This window comes from Sphaerodactylus townsendi, linkage group LG04 (assembly GCF_021028975.2).
Source record: "Sphaerodactylus townsendi isolate TG3544 linkage group LG04, MPM_Stown_v2.3, whole genome shotgun sequence".
In the NCBI taxonomy this organism is placed as follows: Eukaryota; Metazoa; Chordata; class Lepidosauria; order Squamata; family Sphaerodactylidae; genus Sphaerodactylus; species Sphaerodactylus townsendi.
The window spans coordinates 66,420,030-66,434,649 of NC_059428.1; the positions used below are offsets into that span (position 1 = coordinate 66,420,030).

Sequence of the window (14,620 nt, forward strand, 5' to 3'; positions counted from 1 at the left end):
AAAACTCAGGAGCTGCATTACAAGAGCACAGCAGACTGCAGTGGAAAGTTACAGATGGTAAAGTTCCACTCTGCAGTAATATCCAACCCGCTGGACCTTCCTGCAGCTTAGATGAAGCTGGAAAGCCACTGACAATACAGGAAAACACACAGCATCATTGACCTGTGACATGACATTTTGCAAATCTCATCTGTTAAAAAGGGAAAATCTAGGAAGAAGTCCTGAGAGCAGCCCCAGTGCATGAATGAGACAGACAGCAATGCGCATTCAGTGCCAGAAGGGCTCTGCACTAGGTGCATTCTAGATCTTGCATTTGAAAACCTTTGACAAAACTAACTACATCCTGGGGTTCTATTTGTACTTATATTGAATTGGCTTCGTGGCTTTGAAAAATAACATGATTGGGCAAAACTAGAATATAAAAATGCAGTACACAATATATACTGCTGATTTCACATAGGTACAGCAATGATTTTACATACAGCAATGGCTACAACTGTTCCAAATATAGCGGCAGATTTTGTAATAACAATGAAATCTCTCATAAAAACAAAAACACCTTTGCTTAATCATGACAAATAGTCCAAAGTGTTTATTTTTTTAAAAGCCTCTCGAAGTTCAATTCAAGCATTCTTAGTCAAAGGAAATTTCTAGGAACAAAATGGGATGTCACTTTGCAGTTAGTTGAGTTTTTGTAAACATGACACAAAAAATGATTGAACATTTGCTGCTCGCCTTTAGCAGCAGATAACAGAATGCCGCACTTATAGCAAAGCTTGGCATCAAACACTGCAAATTACACCATACTCCGATGCCTAAGCAGAATACACTGATATCAAATATCCACTGCCAATTAACGAAAAAGCGAAATTTTCAGCTAGTGTAATGATCCCCTCAGGAATATATGGGGGGAAAGGCACTCCATCCTTCTCAAATGCCACATTCCCCATTTGTTTATACACTAAATGTGCTCAAATACCACTAACAACACATAATAGCAACAGCTACCAACGAACACATTTGTGGCTAGGACAGAATAGCTTATATCTCTCACTGTTGTGAACTGTAGCAAAGCAGCAAAAGCTTTGCCTGCAAGTCTTCACTTATTTCTGGTTGAAATCAAGATGGCTTAAACCAATACAAATAAGTTCATTTAGAAATGAGAGTAATCTTTCCACTTAAAAATATGCACACATTTCATAGGGTTGCTAGATGAAACCAAACACTGGCAGTCAACATCAAAAAGGGATATTACATCAAAATAGAAAGTGTAAATTAAAAATGTGTTCCCACTGAAAAGTGAATGACAATTCAACCATAATTCAGCAAAAAGCCTGGGAAGTTAGTACTTGAGATAATTTTTCATTTTCTCAGTAATATAAAATTAGAAATGACAGAATAAATTAAGCAAACTTACTTTTGAAGTTCTATATGCATGCACAAAACTAATACAAAAAAGTTAATTCTCTCTAGCTTCATCTTTAAAACTGTTATCGTCACATACTATGTACAAGCTGAAATCCCAAATATACATGCTTCTATGTCCTGTTGGTTCCAACGAGACTTATTCACCAATGAATTTTAAAACGGCAGCCACAATGTCTAATCTATGACTCAGAGGAATCCATCACTGAATAGACACATAAACAGAGAAGGCTGCTTTGTTACAGAGCTTTAGAGTACCTGAAAATCACTCTAACACACCAAGAGTTCTATCCCCCCACCTAATGCCTTCACCTTGTCCAAGACATTTAGGAAGTTCATGTAGGGATCTGTCTCATCAGCCAATGTGGAGCATTAAAACCATAGAAATGAAGACATTCCCTTTCTTAAATGGCAGAATTTCCATTTCTTCATCTAATGCCATCCAAGTTTTAACCATCCACAGTTCCCCAGCTTCTCCTTTGAGAATGTCAGTTTTCCAACGATAAAGCTCTAGCTATAGTTCAGCTTTGGAAAGATGGTGTGTAGTCTGGCCTCCTGGTTTGAATAATTTTTGGTTTTGGTTTTTTGACTCCATCTTCTTCCTCTTCTTCCTCGTCACTATCGCAAACATGGACAACAACACTGGGAGTAGAGTCAGTTGCTGCATGAAGTTCATATTTGTCTCCTAAAATATTTTTAAAAACAGTAAAGGTGGTTAAAGTATGTACTTTGTCTCTCTCAGAAAGTGCATGTGATACAAGTGGAACCTATACCCCAATGGTGACTTTTGACCACCGCAGCACAGATGAGTGCATAAGGTTTCTGCTGAAGCAAGGGCTTCCCCATTTACTTCAGTTGGATCTGCTCTGAATTCATACCCCCCGCCATTTCACATCCAGAGCTGCTCCTGGCATTGAAGTAACTTCATTACTTTGACATTCTTATTTGGGTTTTTTTCTCCTATGTTACCAAACCAGCATGCAAACAGGTCATACTGTAGCATACCTGAAGCACACCTGGAGTGGGCTTCCATATAGCATGTTAAGCTAAAATGAACCACCTGAGCTCCAACACAATCATGGGTCAACTTTCTTCCCATTCTACATACTCTTTGTTAAAGAGAATGTTGCAGAGTAATGTATGAAATAGACATTGTTCGCCTAGGTACAACATATAGTACAATTACAGGCAAAGCTAATTGGATTATTTTTTCACTCTGAATGAGCTCCCATCTCCTTTCCAAGAAGGTCAACTTCACACTCACAAAATCATGACTGTAAAGAACTGAGGTGTTTTTTTGGGGAGAGAACTGATTAATACTGCATCCCACAAATGTATAGCCCAGGAGAATGGCAGAAATACTGACAATCCTCCCAAACAAATACTGACAATCCTCCCAAACAAACAAACTCTCTAGGTGCCAAAACATGGGACCTTGCAGCTATACCTTGAAATGGCTCTTAAGTTAAAAAATCAGCACCAGTTTCCAATTTTTCTGGAAAGCCAAGGGACAGCTTCTTTTCCTTTCAAACTTTGCTTCTTCAGCAAACGAAAGTCATGATTATTAAAGCAGATGCAATTCAGAGTCCGCATCTGAACTATCCACAAACTTGGAAGCTTTAGCTAGACTGGATTCCCTGGTCTGGATCTGCCTCCCAGAACATCTGGCAGAAATCCCTCCTCAAACCCTAGCTTTTTCATGGCATCTGTAGCGCAGCCCTGTTATTCTCATCCTCAACTGCAACTGTGTAAATCTCTGTAAATGAAACAACACAACCTTCCATGATTTGTTTTCTTCTCCCACTTCCCTTCAGCATCTTGTCTCAGTTTTCAGACTGGAAGCTTCTATTATCTTCTCAAACCTTATAAAGTACTAAGCATGCTAGAAATTACACAACTAACCTTAAAAGGACAGTACCAAGATGGAGTACCCAGTATGATTACCAGTACTTGCTATATTATGGCTCTAATTAATAATTTGACTGTTAAAAGCTATATTTCAAGGGCCAATTAAGCACAAGGTGTCTGTTGTGCAATGGAGGCGAATATCTGTTGCAGCAAGATTTCTTATATGAATGTATTTCCTTGAATCCCACTTTCACTTTCCATCCTCTTCGTAGCAAGAGACCCCACTTCTAGCAAAACTTTTAATATGCTTTGCCACCAGAGTGGGCAGATGTGCCAGTGAGCAGATCTTTGCCCCAGACATCTTCCCTCTGCCCATGGCCAGCCTGCCTAGCTCCATCCTTCCACCCTTCTGTGCCTTTAAGAAGTTGAGTTAGTCAGTGCCTTTAAGAAGGAGTTACAAGAACCAAGAAAAACAGGGACCTGTTGAGATTTCAGCAAGCAACTGCGGGGCAGGCAGAGAATGGCTCCTCGTGTGTAAACAGAAATGCGAGGAGACCGTATTACAGCAGTTAAGAGTCCTAAGATAAGTACTCCATACATAATGGGCCAAGGAAAATGGCATGGGAAATATCAAAGGGGCAGTGTGTAAAGAAAGAATTAAAAGGGAACTGTTAGTAAATCGATGGCAAAAACCTGAACTGGACTATTACACTTTAGTTACAAAAGCCCCTTACCTGGACCTAGTTTGGAGATTGCATATAAAAGATCATAGTTAATAACTGGTGTGGCGTCATCTGCTTGTTTCCAACCAACAGGGGGAGAAGCTGGAGGGGAAATCAAGAACTGTTTTTCTGGATCTGGTGGTGCTAAGTGTGGGTTTCCAATGTGCAAAGTCTGGAAAGATAAAAACAACCCAAGTAAGGTTATGCTGACAAGTCAAGTACAGCTATGCAACAGGAAGAATGCAACGATACTCAAAGGAGAAGTGGGCAACATGACTGAAGGGAAGACTAAGAGCTGATAAAGCTGATAAAATATCCGTGAAACAGGACTTTCTATACCACTTAACATATCACGTTTAAAAGCTCATGCTTCATTTGAGATCTGTTTTTTGAGATCTCTGTTTCCAGATTTCTGTAGTACAAACCCTACTGCTTTGTTCATCAAATGTCACATTCCTATTGATAGTACTTTGACTTAATCTTCATACTGTAAATAACAAAATAGTAATAATAAATATCTTCTCCACCATGGAAAATGACTGATAGGCCAATCCAGGTTGTGGGGTGAGTGGGCAGAATGGGCTGTAGGAGCGGCATGAGCGCATGCTGATGTATCTGCCCACCCCACCAGCATAAGTGGCACCTTTTCTGGTTTGTATTTTAAACAAGCCATGATTTCTACATGGTACTCATGTAGAACACAGGTATATTTGATTTCAAATGTGTTTTAAGAGCTAGCTCAAAGATACCTGTAAGGCTGAAGATCTGCTTTTCTTATTCATCTGTAAAACAAAGTCAGCCACCTAAAAGAGACTCTTATGGTGCAGTAAATTCTACTTTGGGGGAAGAGAAGTAGATGCCTAATCAAGTCCACTCCAACTCTCATGCTTTTTCAAAACCTTTCCAAAATGTTCCATGGCTGTGCTATCTAAACCCATCAAAGAGAATTATAAGAATCGCTCTTATTGAGCTGTATACCACCATTCCACACGGCTAAGGGTAGAACCTTTCTCTGGAGCAAGAAGGTTCTGAAAGAAAACTGAGTGGAATCATATGAAGATTTGGAGAAGCAGAGATGAGGTATGAAACATCATTCTTTCTCTGAAGTGGCTTTTATGTAGAAACTATAGTCAGTTTATGATCTCCCCATAAAGCCGCATAAATGGCCACACAATAGGTCTCTAAAGGTAAACGAACTACAGATTTAAAAGTTCCATAACAACTTGGGAGTTTATATATAGACAATGCAGTTTCAAACACTATAAGCAAATCAGTATAATTCTGCCTAACCTCCCTCACAAAACTATTGTATAATTAGACCACTGCTGTAAGCAAACTGGAAAATAAAGGTGGGAAATAAATGTAACCAATGTATGCAATAATGAAGCTATTTTACCGAAGAGCCTCTGTTTATCTTACCTGAGCAAAATACAGTTTCAGTTCCTTGCCAAGAAATTCTGTCTTGTGTAACTGAATTTTAGCATCTGCTGCTGACAAAGGGCTGTTGAAGTTTATCCTTATTCTTTTAAAACTCTTAAAATACTGAAAGGTGACATCCTTTTCATACGTTCTAAATAGTGCTTCAAATCTGGCCTGAAAAGCAATATTAAAAAGTAAATTACCTTCATATCCAAAAACACATTTTACTGTTTATATCAGTTATAAAAATCCTTATTAATGACTTCAGTGACCTGCAGTTATAACAGCTAAAGTTCTGACCAGTCATTTTCTTTCTTCTAGGAAATAGGTTTTCAAAGGTTACCCTAAGGGTTTATCCTTTGGATGCAGGAGATCCAGGATCTCCTCCCTCCACTGCCCCCAACACATCTCTACCACCCATTACCCAGCACTGAAATTGAAATGACATCTGCCTGCCTAAAAGTCATTCTCCTTCAACCCCAGCCAGCTTCCACTGCCGCTGAATCTGTCATGTGCAGCATGTCATGAACATTTATTGACAAGGGCCCAGGGCATCACTGAATACTGTACTGAAATTATTCTTGCCCAGTTCAGTGCTTCCCTGTACTTGCATTTTATATTTTAAAAACTGCATCTCTTTAACAAGATAAATGATAAAAGTTCAGTGATATGTGTGTGTGGAGAAAGAGTAGGAAAAGAACTGCTCCCTGCAGACTCATCTTATTTATTTTAAGGGATCACTGGGTTTTAATTACTACACAACACAATTGACACTATAATTACAGGACTGGTGGAACTAGCATAAAGGTGCTCCCTTCCCCTGCCTTTGTTGACAGAAACCAAGGTTTGAAGACTAGCAATATTGTTATGATTGCCTAGCAATAGCTACCGAGGGTATTCATTTCCTAAAGGCACAGACAATGCATCTATTTTTGGGGGAGGCTTTTTATTTTTAGATTTCAGGTTTCTTCTGCAAATCTGGGGCTTTTCTGGGTTGTGTGATCAGGGCACCAGTCTTCAATTTTAAGTATCCACAGATGAGGCCAAGCTTAGAATTAGATCTACTGAAGACAAAAACAACAACAACAACAGGCTAACGGGGAACACTAATGAAAACAATTTAAATTCGGATTTACCAATAAAAGTATAATCTTCTCATAAAAGGGATTTGTAAGGCATACAAAAGTTCATAATGTGCAGCTATCGCCACCATTCTATCTTGGGAAAATCTGCACCAGCTGAATTTGTCTGTCATATAGCAGTTACAGGCATGAAACTGATTTCAGGAAAAGAGTTAATGATCAGTTTAGCATCCACAATGCATACTGGGGGAAACAGTTTTAAAGGGATAGGCTCAATAAAATAACTTTATGGGGTGCTGGGTGGTTTCCGGGCTGTATGACCATGTTCTAGCAGCATTCTCTCCTGACGTTTCGCCTGCATCTGTGGCTGGCATCTTCAGAGGATCTGGATCCTCTGAAGATGCCAGCCACAGATGCAGGCGAAACGTCAGGAGAGAATGCTGCTAGAGCACGGCCATACAGCCCGGTATTGCAGTTTCATCTCACTATTGCAGCCCGGAATTGCAGTTTCATCTCACTATTTCCAGAGTTGATCCATCAGTATACTTTACTGCCAAGTACAATTTCATCTCACTATTGCACTACCAGAGTTTTCTTGTTTTTAACCTCAAAATGCTTTAGCTTTCATACAACCTGTTCTGGAAACAGCAATTTCAGTGTGGAGGAGAGAAACCATCCTCAACACAAATACGTAAATCCTTGGAAATGCTACAGGAAATTTAAGTATTTAAGCCCAAAGTTGTGAAACACATATTGCACTTTAAGAAAGAGGCAAGGTTGGGTTACTGTACCTTTCACAATTTTATTTCAAAAGGTATCAACAATAGCAAAAGCAGTACTTATATTACATTTTTTTAAAAAAAAATGAGGGGAGACTTGTTTCATATAAGAAGAGCATATCTGTTGTGGCACAGCTTTGTGCAGACATAGTTTCTGATCCACAAAAGCTTAAGCCACTATAAATCTGTTTCTGTTTACAGCACAAGACTCCTTTATACAAAGTAACACTGATCTCATAATATCCTACAGATATTAAATATTTCTCCAATTTTACATAGAAAACGTTATATTTTATGTAACCAGTTAGTTCTCTCTAACCCTTGAGAGAGAAAATATTTGCTTTCTGTTTACCAGGGAAAGACAGTCTTTCAATGTACCTGTGAACATGCCACCCAAGAAGTCACTGAACTAACAGAAAATCTTATTCTAAATTCTAATCCAGTTATTTACTCCATGAAAATTATGGAAAAGTACTTCCAATTTTTCATTCCAATACTGCCAAATAGTACATTTCCAATTTACATGTTTATGATTCCACATTCAAAATTAAAATAAAGTATATAAAGATTTAACAATCATTTAGCATTCTATGAATTTATGAAGCACACAAAACCTGCACAAAAGCATGTCAGGTTGGAAGTATGGATTTAACATTGCAGCATCCATACAGCTTATAGTTCTAATGTAATGCATTTACATTCCTTTGTAACCCCACAAAACAAAAGATACTTTACCCTCGTTTCAGGTTGACTGAAAACACTGTTGTCAACAGCACAGGCAATTAAGGAGCCAAAAATGTAATCAAAGTTCCTAAAGTACATCTTCTGGTTCTTTAAAAAGAATGCCAAGAGCAGAGCACAATCCCAAGAAAGACTTTTTGAAGAAGCAGTTAAGTGTAGTAGAGAGTTTATAAAGGACCAAGCCCAGTCCCCCAATGCCCCCCCTCCCCAAGTCTTCACAGCATCCTGTATGCGACAGCGAATTCCTAAACAAAGTCCCGTCACATGCTTTCAGGCAGTCAGGGACAAAATGTAAGCTTCAACTGGAAAAAGGTGACGTAAGCACATTAGTCAGTTTCCCTATGCTAATTAACTTTGCTCTGGAGGATGGAAAAAACAGCTGAGGTTTGCACAGACAGCTGCTTTATCAACTCCTCTTGCAACATAGTTTCCACTGGCAGTAATTCCATTTAGCATTCAGACTACATGCTCTTCTCCTGAATGGGACAACCCACTTCAAGATGGAAAAAGTTACTGTTTGAGGACAAAGGTCTGTAAACAGCAATTAGACCGGGGAAGGGGGGGGGGATGGAAAACTGAGACATCTTAGTAAACCGTGGAGTCCAATATTGTTCACAAATACTCAGAAACAGGTCCCAAAGAGTATCGTTTTAGGCTTATACTTTCCAAAAATGTTCTCTCTCTTTTTAAAGATAAGACTCCAGAGAATATCTATTTTGAAATCTTTCTCCAAAGAAGACCTGTGAGGTTGCATTCCACAGCTGTTTTCCTCTTTTACCTGCTAGTTTTCTGCACTTTTTCCTGGAGATCTTATATACTGTTCTCCATTTGAAAACAGCTCTCAGCTGTCTCCTATCTGGACTGTAATCACATCTATAGCCAGTTAGTCTCCACATCACTCAGGAATAAATGTTCCCGTGCTACTCATAACCCAACAAAAGTAGATCTTAAGTCCCATGGAAATCAGAGAGCCTTACTATGTTAAATTATTTGAAATTAAATTAGTCCAATCTGTTCTGGATTATAGTGTGCAACTGTATCTTCTCCTATGAAGATAAGGGGCTTTAAATGTATAATGAAGGATCCAAGTCTTTCTTGAGACATAGATTTCCGTGACATTGTTCTAGATTTCACCCAAAGAATTTAGGATACAGAATGAAGCAGAAACTTTACCGTAGCTGTCCAATGAATGAAGGTCGCTTCCACATAGCATGATAATAATGTGTTACATCTGTTATTTTTGAATCTGGCTCTATTGTATTCTGTTTTTGTCCTTCGCATGGGTGCCTGTTTTCCGTGAAGGAAAAAAATGTGTTTTCTTTCTGCCCCTTGGCACAAACCCGCTATTTTTCTTTTTACAATGCAAATGTGCAGGCATGAACATCCCGTTTTTCTTGTGTTTTGATTGGCTGTTCCACCACCAAAGTCCCCCTCCCACCCTCTGCTAAGGGAACGCTTCTGATAGATGAAGAAATCTACAGCAACCCTGGGAGCCCAAGCACGACTTCCCTCTCCCATTTCTCCAGTGTAGAAAAAAAGTTTAGGGCTTAGAAACCATGACACATGTAAACATGAAGAATGCAACCGCCCCTTAATACTGCAATATAAAAAATAATACAATCTGTCCAAAAAGGGAGCAAAGCAATATGTCCCATCCACACCCAAAGGTGTGCATCTGCCTAGCTATGTGCTCTGAGCATCCAAAATATAAAAAGAAAAGGAAACGCGGCTATTGCTCACAATGGTCCTGTTTGTTATGAATCCATTGCTATATACATTTGGGTGAAATGGTGCTCACAGTCACTGCCACAGGGGAAAAATGTGCTTGGGGGAAGTTTCTGAAATGGCAGGCTATCACACTGGTTGGCAGCTTACCGGTAGCAGAAATGAAACTGACATGATGCAAGGCAGGAGAACGGACGGCAGGGCAGGAAAAATAGTGGTTTGGCAACCAAGCCATTTCCACAGAAGCAGGTTCAACCCAGGATTTTTTTTTAAAGATTGCAATTTTGCCGTTTTTTGAAAAACCCGGGTTGAGGGAAATATCGCAGGTCAATCCTGCTTTGGGGAAGGGACTCATGCAAAGTTCTTTCCCAAACTGGGATATTTCCCTTTCAATTTGTACCATGTGGAATTGACCTCCCTCCCTCCCTTATTGTACAAAAGAGGAGGGATGTGTCATCTTCCCAGTCCCATAAGTAGATCTGTAAAATTATTAGAACTAAACTACACTAAATACTAAAATATACTGCTGTGTATTTCCCCCCATTCATCTATATTACATACCAGTCATACATTTTCATGCACTGAACAAACTATCTGGCAATTCTCCCAAAATCAGCCTATGAACAGTGGACAATAAGTACTTGCTAACAATACAATTCTCTCATAGAATACTGCTTTGGATTACTGACTGTTCTAAACACACTGACTACATATCATGCCTCTGCTAGCACTGCCAACTAGTTGAAGATTATGGCAACTGTTTGCTATATAAACACTTTGAAGTACCTGTACACTTCTTTTCTGCAGAGCAAACAAAAGGGATTGGGGAGACTTTCAATTAGAGAAAGGATAAGTACTGTTTCTTTAGCCCATCCTAACACTCTGCCCCTGCTTTAAATTTTAAAATATGAAGAAAACTATGGGACATAATGATTACAGGTCACACATATCACATACAGTTTGGTTCTAAAAAATCCATACAGTCATTTCAAAGGATATGATCTGAATTCTCCTTTTCACGAGTCACAAACCAGCCTTTTGTTGCAAAATAGCTAGAAGTACTAACATGCAGATATGAGTCAGGAAAGAACAATTAAGCCTTTGGCCTAAAAGTGGTGAAATCAAAGCTTCATAGCTTACCTTTGCCCTCCTTCACTCCTTTTATTTCATCAAAAAGACTACACTGCAAACCTAAACACTTCCATGACATGGTTTTTTCATAGCACATTTTCTATTCTGTTATAGTAACAGAAACCTTCAGTGAAGCTGGCCAAAGACTCAAAGTGCTCATGATCAAGCATCTTAAAAACACTGATTAAGGCATCAAGGAACCCTTATAAAAGGAGGTATTCATTGCCTGGATGTTATAACTGCTGAGGTTTCCTCATTTATTCTAAGCCTTATTCTAAGAATGAAATAAACTTCAGGCATGGGTACAAAACCACATTTTCTACAAAAACAATTTTAGACTGATTTTACTGCTGTTATGGATTTTGTTCAAGGTTTGAGTGTCAAAAGATAGGAAGAGCCAGTTCCAACTACTGTTACTTGTAAAACCTCCTAGGTGATCCAGGCTAGTCACCTGCCATCCCCTTACTTCACAGGGTGTGTGTGTGTGTGTGTATGTGTGTGTGTGTGCCTGTGTGTGTTGAGGATAAAAAGGAAGGCAGAATGACACATACCACCCTGCACTCGTTGGAGGTACAACAGGAGAAAAAAACCCCTAAATTATCATAAAACAAAACATGGTTCCCTATGTTAATCTACTCCAGAGAACACTGAACTGAGGCATGCTAGAGAGAAAACCTAGAACTGAATGAGGAAGCTGGCCAAGAATATGCTATCTGGATCTTTGTGCGCATGGGAACAGTGTTTCCTAAACATCTGATAGTTGATACTTGCCATTTGCAAAATTAAAATCAGGGGCATGTTTTATTCTTAAGCCAGGAAATATTTATAGCTTATAACATAGAAGGAAAAGACTAACTTTAATTAGTAAAATTGGCCTGTTCTGCATTTGAAACCTCAAGCTTGTATGTTTGGAATCATCAGTGGTTCGGCTTGATGTTTGAACAGAGCTCTCTGAACTGAGCTCTGCTGCCTCTCCAGAGGCTTGTTTGAGGTGGCTCACAAGTAAAATTATACAACAAAACCAAAACATCATTCAAACATGCCAGGACACAAAAACAGCATAGAAAAAACACTGGGCACCCTAAAATAATATTAATCAGAATAAAAGAGGGCCATAAAACAGCTAAAGAAGATGGAACTCCTCAGTTTAAAAGTTCTGACTGAGAGAAAGGGCATACAGGTGAGCCTCAAGAGGGGTGAGTCACAATGAGTGCTAGGTGACTCTCAAGGGGGAAAGCATATAGTTGTGTCATGAAGCTTGGAAAGGTTTGGATTGACCTCTGTGCCATAGGAGGACCAACCACCAACACATGCCGTTACACAGAGATTCCCACTTACCATACTTTGTCTTGGTGCCTGCCAAGGCAATTCCTTTACATAACTGAATGAATAAATATTTTAACATGAGGCATACAATGCAATTTTATACAGAGTTACTTCAATAAGCCTATTCAAAGAACCTGAGGGAAAAGAGCCTATTGGAGATACTAACCCCAATTGTCAAAAAATGATGTTCATTTCTGAAATAGCAGAAAATTACACAGTACATGATTTGCCAACATGAAGAAAATCCAGTCATCATTGGTGAAAGCAGAAGTTTGGTTCAAAGCACAAATCATGTTAAATGCTGGTAATATAAAGTTAGTGAAATACAGATTGTAAGAAACAGCAAGCATTTGTCAAGTTTTAACAGGTTGTTCAAAACGAGATGCTAGTCAACTCAATGGAATTTCTCTTTTCACAAAGATTCCCTCCGCTATTTCATTATCAATTTTGAAAGAATCAGTTTTAACTAATGAATAAGAATGCTTTGTTTGGCAAATAATACCTTATTGTTTCCCTACTGCAACGGACAATACTTTTTAATCTCTATATAGGAAAATGTAAAATTTCCAAAAATGTTGAAGCCACCTCTCCCCTACCTTCATCTTTTCCCCTATTTTCTTTTGGGAAAATTCCCAGACATTTTGGTTTGGGTGTGTGTGTCAATTTGAAGTTAAACGCAATGCTTTCCTATCAAACCAAATCCCACTGTACTGCTTTAACATCATACAAATGCATCATGTATAAAATAATTCATCTATGAAATTGTGTTAACATACTTATTTATGGAATTCAACAATATAAATGTCTTAGTGTTCTAGAAGCAAAACTGCAAATAAACTCAATAAAACAAGTCAGCTATTATACCACATGCTATATTAGCATCATTTCAAAACTTAAAAAATTATAGTAGTTTTCGGTGAACCACCAAATTATCCATCCTTTCCACTGGAATTTTTCTGACAGAAAAAATGAGAAACTTGAAATAAAGTCCTCAGACTTCCATGCTTGAGAAAAACATTTTCTTAAAAACCATTTCATGCATTTCTGAAAGAAAAAAAAAGAATTCACAGCATTCCCATTCACCCCCCTCCCCTAGTCACACAAACAGGAGAATTCTACAATCCAACAGGTCATATTGGCTCAGGTTTAGTTTACAGTGAAGTTATTCATTTACAAATATTATATTCTGCCTTTCTGCATTATATACATGATATAATTACTTTTAAAAATATTTGGTGCCATGATGTAGAAACTCCCCCCTCCCCCTTGCCTGTTTGCCATCTGCCTAACCACAGAAGCCAGGGCACTGAAGAAGAACTTCTGAACGTTACCATAACAGTTGGGCAATTCATAAGGGATTAGGCCGTCCTTCAGTTATGCTAGTCTCAAACAATATAAGACTTTGAAGGTCAAAACCAGCACCGTGAATTGTGCCTGGAAACAATCCGGAAGCCAGTGTAGGTGGGCCAGGACTAGAGTAATATGGTCCCTATGACCCACTCCAGTCAGGATACTACAGCCTCCCTGGAATCAGATGGAGCCAAACATCATCTCAATACTGGTGACAAATCAGCCCAAATCTCTGAAAGTCCTCACTCAGCAGTTTCATTTAGGGATAAGATGGAACCTTGTGGGATCTCACAGATGAAAAGCCAAGCGGCTGAGCAGCCGTACCCAGAACCACCTTATGAAACCTACCCTTGAGGTAGGACCAGAACCACCATGGAATGATGCTTCCTAATCCCGGTCCAGAATGATACCATTATCAATAGCACTGAAAGCCAGAGAATCTACACAGTCATACTCGCTCAGTCGACTTCCTGGCACAAGTCATTCTCCAGGACAATTAAGGCAGTTTTAGTCCCATAACCAGGCCTGAAACCAAACTGGAAGTGTTCTAAACAGTTTGTCTCATCCAGGAGGACTCTGAGTTGTCTAGGATTCAATTCTGAGTTGTCTAGGGTTCAATTCACCTATTCAATAATTTGAGATTGGTCAGCAATTGAGATCTCCTGAGTCAATGCCAGCTCATTTCCCCATTCCAGTAATCAACCAGGGCATCAACAGGTGTACCAACCATATCAACAGGAAAATTCCCTACAGCCATCAGAAAGAGACTATTAGGGGAATACACTAGCAGAATCCCAATCTCTTAACTGACACATTAGTATAAAAGCTCAAAACCAGCAGGGTTCCTGATGGGGTCCTTTGATAAACAATTGTACTGAGTCCAGTGCATAATGCTTACGGTTACATGCTTAAGCCAAAAGTATTTACAGCACACCACGAACGAAATATTAATTTTATAGATGCATGGAAATATTTGCTTTTAAACAATTAGATAAGGTAACTCACACCATCTGCAATCTAAAGTGGTACAGGAAGACACATTTTGCAGCTTCAATGAGAACTAGGCAGCAGA

At 39.0% G+C, this 14,620-nt stretch overlaps 1 protein-coding gene across 3 annotated transcripts in view; it reads right to left on the bottom strand.

The window, feature by feature from the left end:
• Positions 1-565: 565 nt before the first annotated feature.
• Positions 566-14,620, bottom strand: part of RCAN1 (regulator of calcineurin 1) — a 30,580-nt gene continuing 16,525 nt past the window's right edge. For 2 of the 3 annotated variants that reach the window (XM_048494457.1, XM_048494459.1), the window contains exons 2-4: positions 5,415-5,588; positions 4,008-4,167; positions 566-2,110 (exon numbers count right to left, since the gene is read on the bottom strand). In XM_048494457.1, coding sequence (XP_048350414.1) covers positions 1,947-2,110; positions 4,008-4,167; positions 5,415-5,588 — 498 coding nt within the window. In that variant the 3' untranslated portion in view covers positions 566-1,946. Of the gene's footprint in view, positions 2,111-4,007; positions 4,168-5,414; positions 5,589-8,010; positions 8,202-14,620 lie in introns of those variants that run through there. The other variant, XM_048494458.1, reaches the window with a different exon arrangement.